Source organism: Lampetra planeri, chromosome 14 (assembly GCF_965212315.1).
Source record: "Lampetra planeri chromosome 14, kcLamPlan1.2.h2, whole genome shotgun sequence".
NCBI lineage: Eukaryota > Metazoa > Chordata > Hyperoartia > Petromyzontiformes > Petromyzontidae > Lampetra > Lampetra planeri.
This window is the reverse complement of record NC_136120.1, coordinates 2,472,308-2,489,375: the sequence shown is the minus strand read 5'-3', so window position 1 is coordinate 2,489,375 and position 17,068 is coordinate 2,472,308. Positions and strand designations below refer to the sequence as shown.

Below are 17,068 nucleotides of genomic sequence, written 5' to 3'. Positions count from 1 at the left end.
ACATGACAGCGTCTGAATGTCTTGTCGACAGACATGTTCTTCACCTGAGGACGGCTGCTTGCGTTGTGGCCGAAACGTCGTGAGAATTATTTTATTGTTTTATTTTTATTTTTTTATTACTTCCCTTCTACGTGACTTTACCGAAAGAACCAAGAAGAATAATCGTTCACTTATACAAAAGCAGAATTCCAATAGCCTGCACGACAGGTGGACGCCATGTGTAACCCTGTGAAAGTGAGGTTCATGTGAACGGTTCGCCCAGAAAGGTAGGTACAGAAATTACATCAGAGGATATATCTATATTTATCGATACAAGAAACAAAAATTCACTGTAATATTGTCAGGTGCAAATAATGACACTCGATTTGTTTCAGTGTTGCTTTCGCATCGGCATGTTTACGCACTGCATCTTAAAAAAAATGTTGCAGCCAGAGGGGGAAAAAACATGTCCTTGTTTCTGTGAACTGCACTTAAAATCCGCGCAACCTATACTAACGGCTACCTATTGGACTGCTTCGTTTCATCATTACCGTGTTCAACCACCGTACTGAATATCAAACACTTCTCTGTTTGCACAGCTCGACTTTGGGATTCCCTCCTATGGTCTGATTTCCCCAGCTGTGACCTTGTTCAATTCAAGCAATGTCTAACCCTTATACCATGAATAGTGCTGTTTGTTGCTGGCTGCTTAACCTTCTGGGCTTTTGTGCTCGGCAACTGTGATACAAAAAAATCATCCATCTTTATTCTTGCAAGAAAATGCATTTCGCAAGCAAATTTCTGTGTACAAATTAAATGATGCAATACAACACATCGCAAGTGCAAGTATTTACAAATGTAGTGGGTAATTACACAGACATGCATAAATTAATAATATAATGCAACTTTAGTCAGATTATATTTAGCTCAGTAGCAAAGAATATTTATTTGTTCACGTGAATCTCATACATCTGGTAATTTCCAACTTTACATAACTACAGCGGACTGGACACATAAAATTATTTAGTCATTCAACCAATGGTGAATTAAGAGTTGTATGTACAAACAGTAAGGGATAACATTGTATGTCTTGATAGTTAGACCATTGATGGTAATGGTGATACTGCATATTTTGAACTTCTCTCGCACCATACGTACTCAACAGTGCTCAAAAAGCTACACGAAATGTTCTTCCTTAATGACACACATTTGGTTATTTGTGGTCATTTGATCAATTAACGGTAAAAACTCTAATTTAAATACTGTACTAAATATTGGTTCCAGTTCGAAAATTCAATGGTACAATATAAAAAAACATTAATTTCCAGATATTAATTTATTTTTTCTGGAATACCAATTTTAAACCCAAGCAAAATAAGACGTATTTTTATACTGGAATCAAACTTTTAACCTCTGCAGTCGTATCAGCCACATGCACTAGTCACCTTACTCCAGTGAAGTACAACACAAGCATCAGCTGATGCACTGGTGAATGTGAAATCCTGGGATTAAACCACTCACAAACATCAAAATCCCTCACCAATGCACACTTCACTCAGGTGAGTTCACTGCAATGGATATGAACAAATCTCAGCATCAGTTAGGAGGAATGTCAATAAAAATTTTCATCACTGGCTTTGTGTTCTGCTCAAGACAAACACTTCGGAATGTACATTTTGTATAATGGACACAACAAACGTTTAATTTCATGTACATTTCACTATCAAAACAACGTAAACAGATGTAACATTAGACCACAAATCCTTTTTTTTATTATCTGCCTGTTAGCTAACATGGAAAGCTCGTTCAACGTCAGCAATAGTATATTTCATATGATGCAGCTTGTGTTGTTGACATGAAGAAAATAACAGTACAATGTTCAGAGAACGGAAAAACATTATAAACGTCTTAGCTACTGTCCAGTTGACAGCTCTTCAAAATCAATATTTCAAATGGCAGCAACTTAAAACGACAAACGTGGACACTCCGCTTTCATGCTTTTAGCGTTCATAAGCACATAAATAGTCAGATGCACAATTGCCAAAGTGTACACCAAGACATTATGGGCAAGAGCAAACACAAATGCATTACCCTCCCGAATACTAAACACATAAGTGCTGCTTCACAGAAGTGCTCTTTCAACATTTAGAACGAAAGTGCTCGACCACAGGCACAGTCATGAGTATTTGTAAATGGAACATTAATTAAGCTCGTTTCAATTTTACTCGCCAAAGCCGCGTGAAATTGGGGGCTGCGTCTCAAATGGAGGCATTCTGGGCTTGAGAAGGGGGCTCCTGCCGTATGCCTCAAGTGTTTAGACAAGAGACGTCATCTCAGACGATGCCAATAACACAATTAGTGCAGTGCCTTGTTAGCCAGTGCAGGTACTCAATATAAATAAGAATGTACATTTAACGTGTAGATTTATATATGCTCCAATTAAGTGGACTGAATGTTATCATTTTAACCACAACATAACTATTAACTGAAATCCTATTTAATACATTTTTATGAATGTTCGTGTCCAAATCACCATAAATACAGCCCAATCTCATCAGATCTAGAAAACCAAGCTGGGTTGAGCTCGGTTCGTAGTAATAGGATGGGCGACCAGCAGAGATTGCCAGGTGATGTCGGCATGGGGCTGCCAGACGGTCAGAAGATTACATGCGACGCGTCAGGCCCTTGTAGACACGACTTTTTTCTGGGTTCTTCAGTTTTTGCCCACGTTAAGCCAACCGCTCATCAACCGTATCTGCCAACCATCCCAATACAGGACCCTCATAAAATGTAAGTAATGTTCTGCAAGTATTTAGTGTTATAATAGGCTTATTATATTTCACCCGTCCATCAATTCTGCCAAGCTAGCACAATTTAACCTTTACAATGAAGATACAGAAATGTAGCAGTGAAAGGCCGACAAAAAATGTATACCGCACCTACGTGGCTATGCTTTTTAACGGAGCTTGGTACTGGCAGCAAATCACAAGTGTCAGTCCAATAAATCGTTCCCGCCCCCTCCCATTTTGAACCTAGCAAGCAGATGGATAAAATGTAAATATTTATAAACTATCTCGATCTGAAGTTTCCGTGACTGCAGGGAACCATACTCTTTGGTTCTTTCGGTAAAGTCACGTAGGTATAAAATAAAATAAATTAAATCACGAAGTTTCGGGCACAACACAAGCGCCCGTCATCAGGTGGGACAACCACAGCAAGAAACATTTGCTGAAGTGGTCAAGAGAACTGCTGCAAAACAAGAGGGTGGAAGCAAGCGGGGCTGGGAAGCTGAAGAACAAGATGCGGAAAAAGAAGCAACAACAAAACGCAATTATGGTTTTACCTATACTCCTGCAGTTGCAGTTCTCCCTTCCCCCGTACTCTCGCTGCCTCACCATTCCTCCCGCCCCACGACCCCCCCCCTCTGCCTCCCCTCCCTGGTCCCCCCCCCCCTCTCTTACTTATATATAACCTCTTGTTTTTCAGCTGTTCTCTTGACCACTTCAGCAATTGTTTCTTGCTGTGGTTGTCCCACCTGATGACGGGCGCTTGTGTTGCGCCCGAAACATCGTGATTTAATTTAATTGATTTTATACCTACGTGACTTTACCGAAAGAACCAAAGAGTATTTATAAACTATATTTTGAAATCCATGTAATCTGCACAAGTCTGTATAATTACCTATCTAAAATTACTGTACACACATACAGCACATTTTAAATAACATTTTAAATAATGCCTGAAGTTCTGCAAGAAGCTCTAACAATTTAAATTCCACTGCGAGCTCATATGGTTAAAACGTTATATTCATTAATTACAAATCCAATAACTCGGGCATAGGCCACTTGTGAAACCAAAATTCATAACAGTTAAAAATTACTTCAAAGCTAAAGTTTGTCCAAAAAACACATCTCGAGTCAAGAGAAAACGCAGAGCAATAAAGCTTCAGGGCACAATTTAAACCAAATAATTGTACATTTCTGACATTTTCACACCTGGTAATCTCTACATTAAATTCTCACAAAAACGAAAGAGCCATGTCGAGTGCATTAAGTAGAAAAATAATATATTATTGTTCTCCGATGTGTGTTCGGGTTGTACCGTATGTTGTCCGGGACCACGTCTGACGTTTCGCTTTACGTACTGGGAGTTCGTTCCCAAAGAAGTTTCAGTTCCTAACGCTGCTGCCAACACGCGAAGCGGACGTCATGCCGAAAACGCGCAACACAACCGGAAAACACATCGGAGAGTGATACAGCACAACTGCAAAAACCTACGCAGTAAGAATATATTATAATCATTTCAAAAGTCGAATTAGAAAAATCTTGGTTTAATACTCGACACATTGTTTTAAGTTTACAAGTTCACAAACCCCCGCCCTTTACTTCTCAAAATATTGCAGAGGCTCCTCTTGACAAGTAGCTAAAGCCCTGCAGCCCCAGCGATGTGAGAAATGTCCGAGCCGTCGCCTCCTCCTCCCATGAGCTGCGATGGCGACAGGGGCGACGCGTGCTGCCCGTGCATCGTGTTGAGGTGCCGCTTGAGGTCCGACGTCTTCCCGAACGCCTTGAGGCAGACGCGGCACACGAAGGGGCGCTCACCGCGGTGCCTCCGCTCGTGGTCCTTGAGGTGTGACTTGTGCTTGAACGCCTTGAGGCAGAGCGGGCACATGAAGGGGCGCTCGTTGGTGTGGACGCGCTCGTGTTTCTTCAGGTCGGGCCCCCGCGCAAACGCCTTGCCGCAGCGCGTGCACGCAAACGGCTTCAGGCCCATGTGCACCTGCTTCAGAGGCCAAACAAAAGCGAGGCAAACACGTGAACTGTTTGCATCTCCAAAGGCGATAGTAGAGGTACCTACACATTACTTAACTTTGAAAAATAAAAAATATCGAACACGGGCAGCTAACCGGAGTGTATCTGGCATGGAGATGGGGAAGCTTTAATTCAGCAGCAGCTGATTAATCATGGCTGATGATTTGGACAGCTCAATTAATGCCAATTTGTATGTACCATGTTACCAATCACTTGTTAGTTTCTGACTAATTATTCTTATCAATAATCTGCTATTAACCACTTTTTCCAATTTGCTCAAGATTATAGTTACTGAATGGGAATTTATCACGATCTCAAAGTCAGAAACAACCCCATAACACCTGAGAATGCATCCTACTGCCTGAGGCTCGGTCTTTTGTAACAAAAACAACTTTTCTATCCGTGGCAATGTCTTCCTCCACCTCTATCCCCACTTTATCATGTCAAGTGCTGGGTATGTCATAAGTGACAAATTAGTACTGAACAAAGTGAGAAAATCCTAATGTTATCAAGTAATGCATCAAATGTGACAATAATTTATTAAAACAGTCATGGTTAATGAGAGACCTTTATTTACCTGGGAAAAGAGTCTTCTTGGTTCTTTCGGTAAAGTCACGTAGAAGGGAAATAATAAAAATAAAACATGTAATATTTGTATTACTTTATTATTTCCCTAAAACATGTTTTATTTTTATTATTTTATTATTTCCCTTCTACGTGACTTTACCGAAAGAACCAAGAAGATGAATCCCTGCAGTCACGAAAGCTTTAAATCGAAAAAATGTCAAGAGTGTTGTGGCCAAATCTTTATTGTGTTTGTGCTGGGGGAAAAACTCAATTGCCACAAAAATCCCACACATGTACTGTATACGAGAGGAGGAAATACATCAAAAATCCACAAATGGGTCAATAACCTAATTCCTTTCTTAAAATTGTCACGTGCCATCTTAGTGAACTGAAGGTAAAAAAAGTAAAAACACAAGCATCCATTTCAAAAACATTGAGGTCTATGTGACCAAAAGGCTTTCCAAGCTAATGTGTTTCAGCTATTGGTCTACAAGGCATTGGTCCAGGTTTTTCTGGCCGATGGCCATACAAATATTTTTTATATATATTAATGACAACTTCTATCGCACCATAACATGGCAAGCCATGTGAAACAAACCCTTGTGCGTTGATTTACATCACACGTTCTGCACTGAATGAAGGCCATTTCGTAAACCTACACCTGGGAACATCACGGACATAGCGACCAACCGCCACCACCTCCAAAGAGCTGCAGCGAGACGTCTACTACCACAGCGATCGTTCGTCAAGACGGCATTGGTACCATGTCCACACTTAACAAGATGCATAACTCAGCTACCCTCAGAGCATCTGGGCACATCCATCAAGGATGATAAAGAGTTCGAAAGAGCCCGGAACCTCTTTCTTAGGAAGTGTGGCGAGGTTGTAAATTGACAGGACCACTTGGCTGTATTCTGTAGTTGCCTCTCAATTTGAAACGTTGCAAGGTATTTTTAGCTGTGGCACCTCTTCCCACCCCACATAAGTATTTGTCACTGAAAAGGCAGGTTTTCATGATGGCAATGGTTAATGAAATAAAGATACTGACTTGCGATGCCTTATCGTTGCACAGAAGCTGGATATAAGCACACCCCTTGGGAGCAAGTCCAGGTGTGCTAATATCAGAAGTGTGCTTGTAACAGAATGTACCCGTTTCCTTTCCCCACCAGTGTAATGTAATGTGTTGCATAAATCATAACGGCGGTTGTATGAGATCTGCTTTATTCAGCTTCTAGTCGGTGTTGTTGCATTGTTGTCATGAATTAAAGTTTACACCAAAACGCTGGCACACCCACTCACCTTCATGTGCTCTCTGAGATGGGGCTGCTGCATGTAGGCCTTGTCGCACATGATGCACGTGAACGGCCGCTCGGCAACATGGTGCTGCTCGTGAGCACGCAGTCTCGGCTCGGACGAGAACGCACGACCGCACTGCTCGCAGAAGTACGTTCCGCCACCACTGCCACCACCGCCGCCGCCGCCACTGCCACCAACACTCACGAAATAGTCCAGGTTCTCTGTGGCCTCCGAGTCCACGGCAGCTTTGCGCAGCGCGTCCATGTCCTCTCCGCCTAGGAAGTCCTGCTCGCTTGGCATCAGGTGGCGGTGGTGGTGGTGGTGGCGTGACTGCTCGGCCACAGAGGCGAGCGCCACAGGGCCGGCGAGGGCTCCCGGTGTGCTGCAGCGGTAGAGGCCGCCACTTACGCCGCACGCGTGCTCGCAGCTGCTGCCATGGCCGCTCACTCCAGAGCCCAGCGATTCGCCAAGGCTGCCCGAGTAGGGCCCATTTACGACGATGGCAGCGGCTCCCTGCCCTTTCTCCGCCTCCAGGCAGTCATGTGAGCGACGCCTGCACGCCAAAGCGACCGACCGTAAAGAAGCGGGCGTGTAATTGTGCACCGATTCGCCGATTGATACACAATATTGACTGATGTGTGTGAGAATTTATAATTTACAATCTATGCAGATTACATGTACGTGGCATGCTGTTACCTTTCAGTGAATCTCAAGCAAAAAAATGTACAGAGGTAGCAACAAAAAAGAAGCAATAATAAAGAGACAAAATAGAATAGATTTCACTTGAATCGTGACCCACAAAGAGTGGCAGTTAATGACATTGCTAGGGGGTGAATCGTTACATGCCTACAACAAAGGTGCATTGTTCTCACAACAGCTCTGCAGCAGCAGTCCAAATACTGTCTCCACCGCACTACTGTGTGATCCGTATTACTGGAGTGACGAAGCACAAAGAACCCAAAAAAAACATTCGTCAATAACACTTCCCTATAACTGCTCTATTCTTATGAAGATATAGGCAGTAGAGTAAATAAAACAACACATTGCAATCATCTGCTGATTGGCAATAACTAGATATGGGTTGCGGTCGAAATGTGGTTTAAATGAAGATGAAATGCGGCAAATAGATTGTATCTTGTAGTTTAGTACCGAGGCTGCGATCGGATTATCCAACACCAATTTAAAGCAATGTTAATGAGAAAAAACCTATAAAAATGTGGTCAAGCACAGGATAGTGAGTTTCATCTCTGTTTAAAAAACAGTGAAACTAAAGCAATACTTCCTTTCATCAACTTAATATATTTTCCAGATTCACAAGACAGCCTAAATTGCAGACAGCAGAGGGCAGTGCAGAATATCCATTGTGCTACTGTACCATACACCCCAGGCTATGCTCCCCACCTTCACCAACCCAAACTGACTAGCGAGAAATATGGTCAAATAACCCGCATGACCGACACGGCGTGGGGGGAGGACCTAATCAAGCAGTGGATTGACAAAGTGCTTTTACTGGATATGAACATGTCACAAGACAGCCGGTAATAAGAACATAACCTAAACGTCCATGGTGCTTTTATAAACATCCCCATTTAGTTGACGTGCCTCTCTCGAACAATTACACTACGCCTGCTGCCATCCCCGTGCATGGCAATGAAACAAATAATTGACTCAATAACATTTTACCAAGAATCTAAAAAGAATAACATGTGAATGCCTCACATGAATGTAACACTGGACATTTATAAATCACCAGTGCTGCTACAACCCAAGTAATGGCTTCCAAATGTTTTGAGGCACAAATTCATGACCAGCTGGTTGATAATACAACTCCAAAATCAGTTGCCACGTTGAGAAAATTCCACAGCTACTTATTATTTTATCGGCATAGCCTGAACTGCAACAAGCCGGAACGAGTGAAATATGGGAAGATATGTTGCGCTATGGCCAACAAAAACAAAACATGAATCTTCACTGTCAACAGATACACGCCTGGTAATCTTCTATCGGTAGGTTTTCTCTATGTCCACTGCATGGAACATACGAAAGTGCACATTAAGCATATCTCCCAAAAGGAACTGCATGCATGAGGCTTAAGAGTGTTGTTAGGGAAATATTTAGTTATTTTAAACAAACGATAAAAAATTGAATCTCACATTGTGGCATAATGCTAGTGAAAATATTTGCTTGAAAGGCAATCTAACATGAACCCAGTGAATCAAGTTTGATTCCCTCCACGGTTTACATCATTGGCGAGGGGTATCTTAACCGGTCCTTAGCACCACCCTTCACCAACCTGCACTGACCAGTGAGCTAAAGTTTGGTCATTTAAACCCCACGACCCACAGCATGAGGAGGCCCTCGTCAAGCAGTGGATTCAATTTCACGTTACATTCCTCAATGTCACTGCATTACAGTATTATGCTCTCACATGTCCTGATACAATTGTACGATGACCTTTATAACCAGGTAAGAGTGCCCAACAGCTCTTACAACCAAAATCTGATTTAGCAAAGTGTTGTAATTTTTTTTTATCAGTGCCTTCATTGTAAATTTTCCCTACATTTCGTGTTGACCGGTACAGCTACCTGCAGGGTGCCATGACGGGCCGGTGGATGCGATCGCTGATGCTGTAGGGGTAGCGCGCTTTTCGTCGTCCCTCCGATGGTGAAACCGGTATGGGTCGCGGAGTGGACCCTGCCACGGACGACGGCATCGGCTGGCAGGAGTGGCCCTCGCACAACGCGCCGCGCTTCTCCGCACAGATCTCATCGACGAAGGCCACGCCGAGCGCCCGCCCGGACGCCACTACCAGCTCGAGGTCCTCGGGCTGGACGCTGATCTCGGCCGTGTACATGTAAGCGAGAACGGCCTCGAACACGGCCGGGCGCACAAAGTCGAGCTGCAGGACAGCCGGCCGATCTGTGCCTGGGTGGCCGCACAGCAGCCTACGGAAGTAAGAGCTGCACGCGGCCAGAACACAGCAGTGCGCGGGGTAACACACGCCCTCGACGATCACCGAGACGTCGCACAGCGCACCGCCCTCCATGCGCTGGTCGTTCAGCAGGCGCAGCAGCGTGCTGGAGTGGCGAGCATCGCGAAAACGCCGGCGTTCAAAGGCTGCCATGGCACCACCCTGTTGCCGCCAACCCTACACCACCAGGTTCCTGCAACAGATGTCTTGGCTTTTAATACAGTAAAGTGTATGGCAGAACCGTGAGAGATGGCTATGATTTGAGGCCTTCAACCAGCAGTGGGCTGATCTTGGCTCATGATGTTGAATGGGAGGATTGGGGAACCGATGGCCCATAGGCCAGACCGCTTCATATGGCCTGCAGCTACATGCGGCCTGACATTGAAAATGGGTCACAAATTATATTTATCACCGCAGGTATCTTAGCCGCGTGCCTACGTTGCAACGGTGACCCGACATCAATGTGTGTAGCAAAGGTAAGCCTTCACCATATTTTGTATTCTTATTGTAGAATTCCAAAATGTGCAGCTTACCAAATATATTTCAAAGTCCTATTTGGCCCTCACGAAGGAAATGTTGCCCCGACTCTTATGCATAGCATGGAATTTATTGCACTTACACAGGCACGGAGGTAGAACTGTCAGCATCGAAAGTTTAGTGTCCAGCAGTGGATTGGGAATGTGTAACACGCCAGAGCTTGGACCAAAGTTGAAGCCATTTGCCAACTAATTGGAAAGGTAAGTACATTAAGTTTACGCATGCTAATGGTTTTTGATATGAAATGCATTTGGCCCCTTTTATGTAGGCTACCAGAACAAATTGACGGTACATTACTTGCAATTAGAAGCGGCCTTTTCAGTTATGCTTAATTACTCAGGCAACTAATTTTTTTAAGTTCAACGTTGCCGTGCATTACTATATTAAGCATAATTGGCATTCTGTCTGTTTATTGTAGTTTTTACAGAGCTGGTCGATTAGGGATGCTAAAGAGTCTTATTGTGTAGACCACGCTTAAAACGGATAAACCTGGTAGTCACAACTCCGATTCCTAACCCAACCAACAGAGCCACTTGGTCAATAAATGAGGTCTTTGACCTCCGTCATGAATGCATGGCTTCAACTTTAGACCCATAAAATTGAAGATCTCACGAGGGTGACCCCGTGACAGTCACACCAAGTCACTTGTGAGGCCCAGCAGCAAAATTCAATGTGGAGAGGAACTTGCAAACGGCACAATATACAAACAGTGCCCTAGATTACATCACAGCTACTAATTCCATGAAATTACAATCCAGCATCAGGAATCTAGTTACTACAGTATTACATGATGGGGGAGTGGTGGCATAGTGGTCTGCACACTGTGGTATCAACTGGAAATCTAAGTTTAATTTCCAGCCACAGCTAACATCAGTGGTGAGTGATATTTAAACCAGTATTGGTCACTCCCTTCACCAACCTGCTGCACTGGCCAGCGTGATGGGAGTACGATACAGGAAAACAACCGCCTTAACCGAAAGGCATTGAATCATAATGAGAATATTTATTTATTTTGGAGGAATCCAATGAGCTACAAAGCTCGTGTTCACAAAGTATCCAGTTGGGGCGGGTCATCTAGTAATGGATTGAAAAAAGGGCTGCACATTAAACATTACATAACATTCGTTAATGCTATTGCATTGGTTTTATGGCTTAGTATTTATGATGTGAATAGATGATGATGTGAATAGATGATGATGTAACCGAATAAGAGCACCCATTGATCCCACAAGGCAATTTTTCTAGGAGACCTGCGATTAAACACGCCTTATTGTGGGAATTGGACAAACATGTCAATGAAAATAAGTCTGGATATTGTGAAGCTTTTACACGCATCAATATCATAAATATAGCAACATTAATATTGCAATGAAGGCATTGCAATTATTCTAGTGTGAACTTCAAGTTGCTATTTTTTTTGGGGTCAGTAAGATTAACACTAGCTTGCATTTATAAACGATATAATGCAAACACATTCAATATCAAACAAAATATTCGCCAAAAGTATTGGACTGTAGCGAACAGGAGGCAAACAGCCTTAGCCCACCAATGTTTTAAACTCAAACTAAACTATATTTTTTACCAGGTAAGGCCCACTGACCTATAATGTATATCTCTTTTTCAGAAGCGGCCCGGCCACAAATTATAGCTCGAAGAAGTAGCTTATCACGTGTGAATAAATAGCAGCCAAATACTCTAAACGCACTTTTTCTAAATGTGGATGGAAAACCTGGAGAAAAATCCACGCGACCGCGGGGAGCTGACGCAAACTCCAAATATACAGCAGTCGTCAGGGTCGGGATCGAACCCACGACCTCCTGTATACCAGGCGAGGTAGTTAACATCTCGCCGCCGTGTTTTTAAAATAACTATCAGACCACCGGACTTTCTGGACCAATATTTGACAGCACAATTTGTTCAGCTGATTCGGCTCAAACAAGGCAAAAACGGCCAAGGGTTTGCTGCATAAACAAATGCTGTTGGGAAACTCTGATCCAGAAGGCCTCTATTTTGAAGGATCTAAGTGTTCTTTATTATTTCATGCCGACAAAATTGAACCTTGTCTCTGCTTTCGTTATCTTAACTTGCATAATAGTCCAAGTTCTAGTCTTGATTCAGAGCACTCGATCCATTACACACACAAACACACCAATATGTACGTATGAAGAAGTGTTACGTATAAACAAAACATAAAAAACATTAACAACCCAGCACAAACCAAATAACCCACAGCAACGGGCAGCACCACGCCCGTCCGCTCGTTTCCAGCCAACCCCTGGCGACAACGGGGTCAGAAGCGAGCTTGGCATGGGCTGACGTCTGTCAGTCAATACACAACACTAACAAACACCACAAACAGTGGCCCGACTATAACACTGACAGAATATTAACTAAAAACAACCAAGACCCGAGCGAGGCCTAGGCGGTGCGTGGGCCCTCACGTCAGCCACGGCAACTTTAACACGCGCGCTGACTTACAACGTTAAGAAGTCGCTCAAGTTGACGACGAGTGTGTTCGACAACACGTGTTTTGTCAGTGTTCGGCAATTGTTTATGCCATGTGGTGTGCTTCTTTATCATAACAGGTACATGCTCACCAGGGTTAAGACTGTTGTGGGAATTTGCATGCAGTCTATCGCAGCCTGTGTGTGTGTGGGACACACGTGAAAGCAGCCTTCATCCAGCAGTGGATTTAACAAAAAGGGCTTCAGATGTACGTGGCGTGTGTTTGTGTACAACACAAGATTGCACGTGGATGCTGTAGATACAACCTATACGTGTTTGTTTTGTTTGCGTGTATGCAAGTGTGTAATGTTTATATGTAACACGTGGGTACTGTATACACATGTTGTACGTGTTGTTGTTGTTGCAAGTGTCTGTATAACGTGTCTAACGTGTGGGTAATGCCTGTATAACCTATGGGTGTGTGATTATAACATGTGCACACTGTAAAAAATGTGTGTACTGTGTCTAACATGTGTGTACTGTGTATATATAACATGTGTGTAATGTGTGTAAGCCTAGATATGTATATGGCAGGACGTGTGTAAATGCGTGTATCTAACACACGTGTGTTCAAATGTGCATATAACAAGTGGTAAAACGTATGTGTGCATAACACTGTTAATGTATTGATATTCTTCGGTCATTATACTATTATTGTGTGTATATTAAAACATAAGTGTATAGTGTCATAATGTTGCTGTTAGTGTATCAATACCCGCGTTATGTTGTACTTGTGTGTTGTGCTATTTCTGTATTACTATAATACATACTCCCTGGTCGTAAAGCTATCACTGTTGTCTACCAGACGTCTATGTGTCGTCCTTAGTGTACCAACACCTACCAGGGTCATCATGTGTAATCAGACAGTCGTCGTTATCTACATGTGTGTGTATATATTGTTACTACTACTTTTAACTAATTCACACGCACACACGCTCTATGTATTATCACACTGCTATCATGGTTAGCCTATCAGCTGGTGATAGCAGCTGACAAAGCGGCAACAAGCAGGCGTGGTGGATGTGATCACTCTACCTGCACGGGGACACGCGGCCTCCTCCCGCGGGCTGGGGGGCGGGCGCGAAACGTCGGGGACGACGCGCCCGGGTCGCGGCTCGGAGGCTGTGAGGCGCCAAGCGACGCGCAGGGCCCTAGAGCCCCGCCCCCATCACAATCCCCCCGCCCCCACCACAATCCCCCCCCCCCCAATACCAGTTCCCCCGCCCCCACCACAATTCTCCCCGCCCCCTCCACAATCCCCCCCGCCCCCATCACAATCCCCCCCGCCCCCTCCACAATTCCCCCCGCCCCCTCCACAATTCCCCCCGCCCCAATTCCCCACCCCCCGCCTCCATTCCCTCCCCCCGCCCCTATTCCCGCCTCCTTGGCCCTTAACTTTGCCCCCAACCCTCCACCCCGCCCGGCCCCGAGAGTGCGCCCCTCCCTCCCTCCCTCTTGATTATTCATGCCCCGCCCCTCTCCCCCCGAGTCCAGAGTCCCGCTCGCTCCCTTTGCTCGCTTCCTCTGCCGCCCTCACCCCGCCCCTCCCCTCCACCATCCACCGCTCTTTAGCCCCGCCCCCTTCATTATACCCCCGCCCTCTACGATCATTTAACCCCCGCCCCTTCCCCCCCACCCTTTCTCTCGCCCCCTCCCCACCGGCCCCGCCCCGCCCGTTTGTCGCGCGACTCAACTCCACACGCCCTCCCCTCTCTCCTTCCTCACCCCTCCCCTCAACCCCCCGCCCCTCCGCTCACACGGGGGGGGGGGGGTGCCCAGACGCTCCCTGCGCGTGACAAGAAAAGAGCGAGCACGCGCGCGCGCCCCGTGACCAACGTTGCCAGGGCAACAGGCGCCCCGGTTAACCCGAACGGAATACCGAAATTAGGGTTATAGAAAACGCGAAACAACGCGATCCACGTACCGTCACCAGAAACCCTAAATGCTACCGAATACTTGCATCTAACTCCGGCCAAGAGGGAGGTCGGCCCCTTCTCCCGTGCTGCCTGCATTGTCCGAAAAGGGCCACATCTCCATTTAATGCGACTTTCAGACAAATGCTGTCAATTACATTGCAAATGCTGAACTACATATTTTATTCACAATAATTTTAACTTGCAACGCAAACTATTCTCACAACTGAGGCGTGAAAAACCATGCTAGAAGGCAGCCAGGTGGTGCAACAATTTCCCAAGCTCTGCGGTCCTGTTTATATTAAGGTGTTATCGGCCAATTTGGAAGAAAACAGAGAACCTGGAGAAAACCCACGCATACAGATGGAACAGGTTCAGCTTAGTCCACATGTCCCGTACTGCCTTTTAGCAAACCAGGGTATAATGTGGCACGTCGACACCCGTGGGAAGGGAGTTTCAAAACATTATGCATTAACCCTCACCTCCACAGTGCTGGGTTACAGGTGTGCACCACCACAAACTTTATTGGTCTACTTCAATAGAGGGCTCTTTGGATATCTGCCATTGGAACATGGGCATTTCCACCACCTAACCATATGAAACAAAATAAACATACCATATTCGTCATCAACACTGCCTTATTAATACCAAAGATGAAATAAAAGTTACAATTAATGGTTACAATTTTAAATCTTCAGTTACAAGGCAGTGTTAATGACGTATTTGGTGCTTAATTTCTGTGTACAACTGCCAATGTCGTTCCTTGATTTTTTTGTAAACACCATTATCCATAGTAATGGGTTTTTACCCTTTTATCTGGTACAAAAACTGACACCTTTATACAGGGGATCATGTTTGCAATAACCACAACACAAGCAGTCAAAATGCAAACAAAAATAAACAACTCTGATAATGATAATGATATGCACTGTCCTTGAAGTTGATTGGTCCACACCCGAGACAGCTTTTCTTAGAGCCTAGTCTCCATTGGTGTTGGACCAGATGACGCCAAAAGGCGTACAACTCAAAAACAGCGCACTAAAAGGGTAAAAACCTATTACCTATTACTATATTTGCTACTGGTAAAGGAGGTCTCATAGTGTAAACCATTATCCATATTAATTGCATAATGATAAGAATGTATGAGCATACTAAAAAACACACCTTCTAGACCATCAACTATAACCAATGTGAACTTTTAACCTTCAACAGAGGCATTGAAGTAAAAGACAGCAACATCAACTGAACCCAATTCCTGGATTAACGATCTGGGCACAGTCTGATAAGGTGATATTCATCCAGCTAGATGAAAGAAGACCTTTGGCCACGTGCCCATATCCAAGGCAGGAGATGAGTACGGTACTGACCATCGTTATACAAAGCATGGGGCATATAAATTGAGTTGGCTTTTGTTGCATTAAAGCTGCTGCTTTAAGCCTACACGATGGAATCGACATCATCAGGAACAATGTAAATTGGGCACCCACATCGATACCGTCAACGTCATATTAAAAGTGGCATACTAAAATAGCAGACCTTGAAGATCAGTATCAACTGCCTAATCGCTGTGGGATCTTGCAGAAGAAAGAAAGTGATGGTAAAGTCTTTGCGGCATCAATTGCATTGGCTTTCATGACCTTTAAAACTTACTTTCCTGAAGAGTCGATATGATGATTCTGGTTAACACGTAGCCCACAAACCTTTATTATGAATGATGCTTCTGTTTTGTATTTGTTCCCTCATCCATGGGTTCCTATTTATATCTTTCAGTGTAATTTCAAGCACACATATCTTATTTTTTTTCTGAGTGTACTTTTTCAGATTCTGATCCATATCTCATTTCAGGTAATTTTCACTGAGTGCTAAAGTTCTTCTTTAGGCCCATTGGTTTGTTGCTTTACATGATTGAAATTACAGCTTTTAATAACACTTTATATAGTACATATTCACTTTCTTTATTTAATGCTTTTCACGCCAATCTATATCAACAATAGCCTTAGGTAATCGTATTTTGCTGTTTTCTAGTATTATCCCTCCAACAATTATTGCTTTTTATAAAATTGTTGTACATGACTTATGCTTTGCTCATATATATTTACCCCAACTCTGTGGCATTTTTTTGTTAAGGTATTCCATAATTTTCCATAGTTCATTTAAATTGTTGTTATCATGACTATTTCCTCATCAAATCTGAGATGGCTTTTCCTTTCTCCATTAATGTTCATCCAGTACGGTACTCTTTCTATTTCTCAAATTTAATCTTCAGAATAACTTTGCTAATGTTGTGATAGATAATATTGGTAAGGGCATATCTCATTGCCTAACTGATTTTCTGGCTTGTATTTTTTGTGATCTTCATACAATATTATTGTAAAAGTTCCCTCTTTGTAAACGGTCCCTATATTTTCTATATGTTTTCATGAAGGCCTTGGTTTTTGTGACCTTGGATGACTGCATAAATTTCCAATGCGTCGAATTGCCTTTTCATA

The 17,068-nt window shown here is 43.8% G+C and overlaps 1 protein-coding gene across 3 annotated transcripts; it reads right to left on the bottom strand.

The window, feature by feature from the left end:
* Positions 1-3,457: 3,457 nt before the first annotated feature.
* LOC144722297 (zinc finger and BTB domain-containing protein 14-like) lies at positions 3,458-13,814 on the bottom strand. Of its 3 annotated transcripts, none has more exons than XM_078600416.1 (4): positions 13,702-13,814; positions 9,239-9,817; positions 6,657-7,206; positions 3,458-4,758 (listed from the first exon to the last, which is right to left on the bottom strand). In XM_078600416.1, the coding sequence occupies exons 2-4, from the start codon at positions 9,775-9,777 to the stop codon at positions 4,402-4,404; spliced, it is 1,446 nt and encodes a 481-aa protein (XP_078456542.1). In that variant the 5' UTR covers positions 9,778-9,817; positions 13,702-13,814; the 3' UTR covers positions 3,458-4,401. The 3 variants fall into 3 exon arrangements, with proteins under 3 accessions (XP_078456542.1, XP_078456540.1, XP_078456541.1); XM_078600414.1 differs by having other exon boundaries at positions 3,459-4,761; positions 13,702-13,813; XM_078600415.1 differs by lacking the exon at positions 13,702-13,814 and having other exon boundaries at positions 3,459-4,761; positions 9,239-13,694.
* Between the last annotated feature and the right edge of the window lie 3,254 nt (positions 13,815-17,068).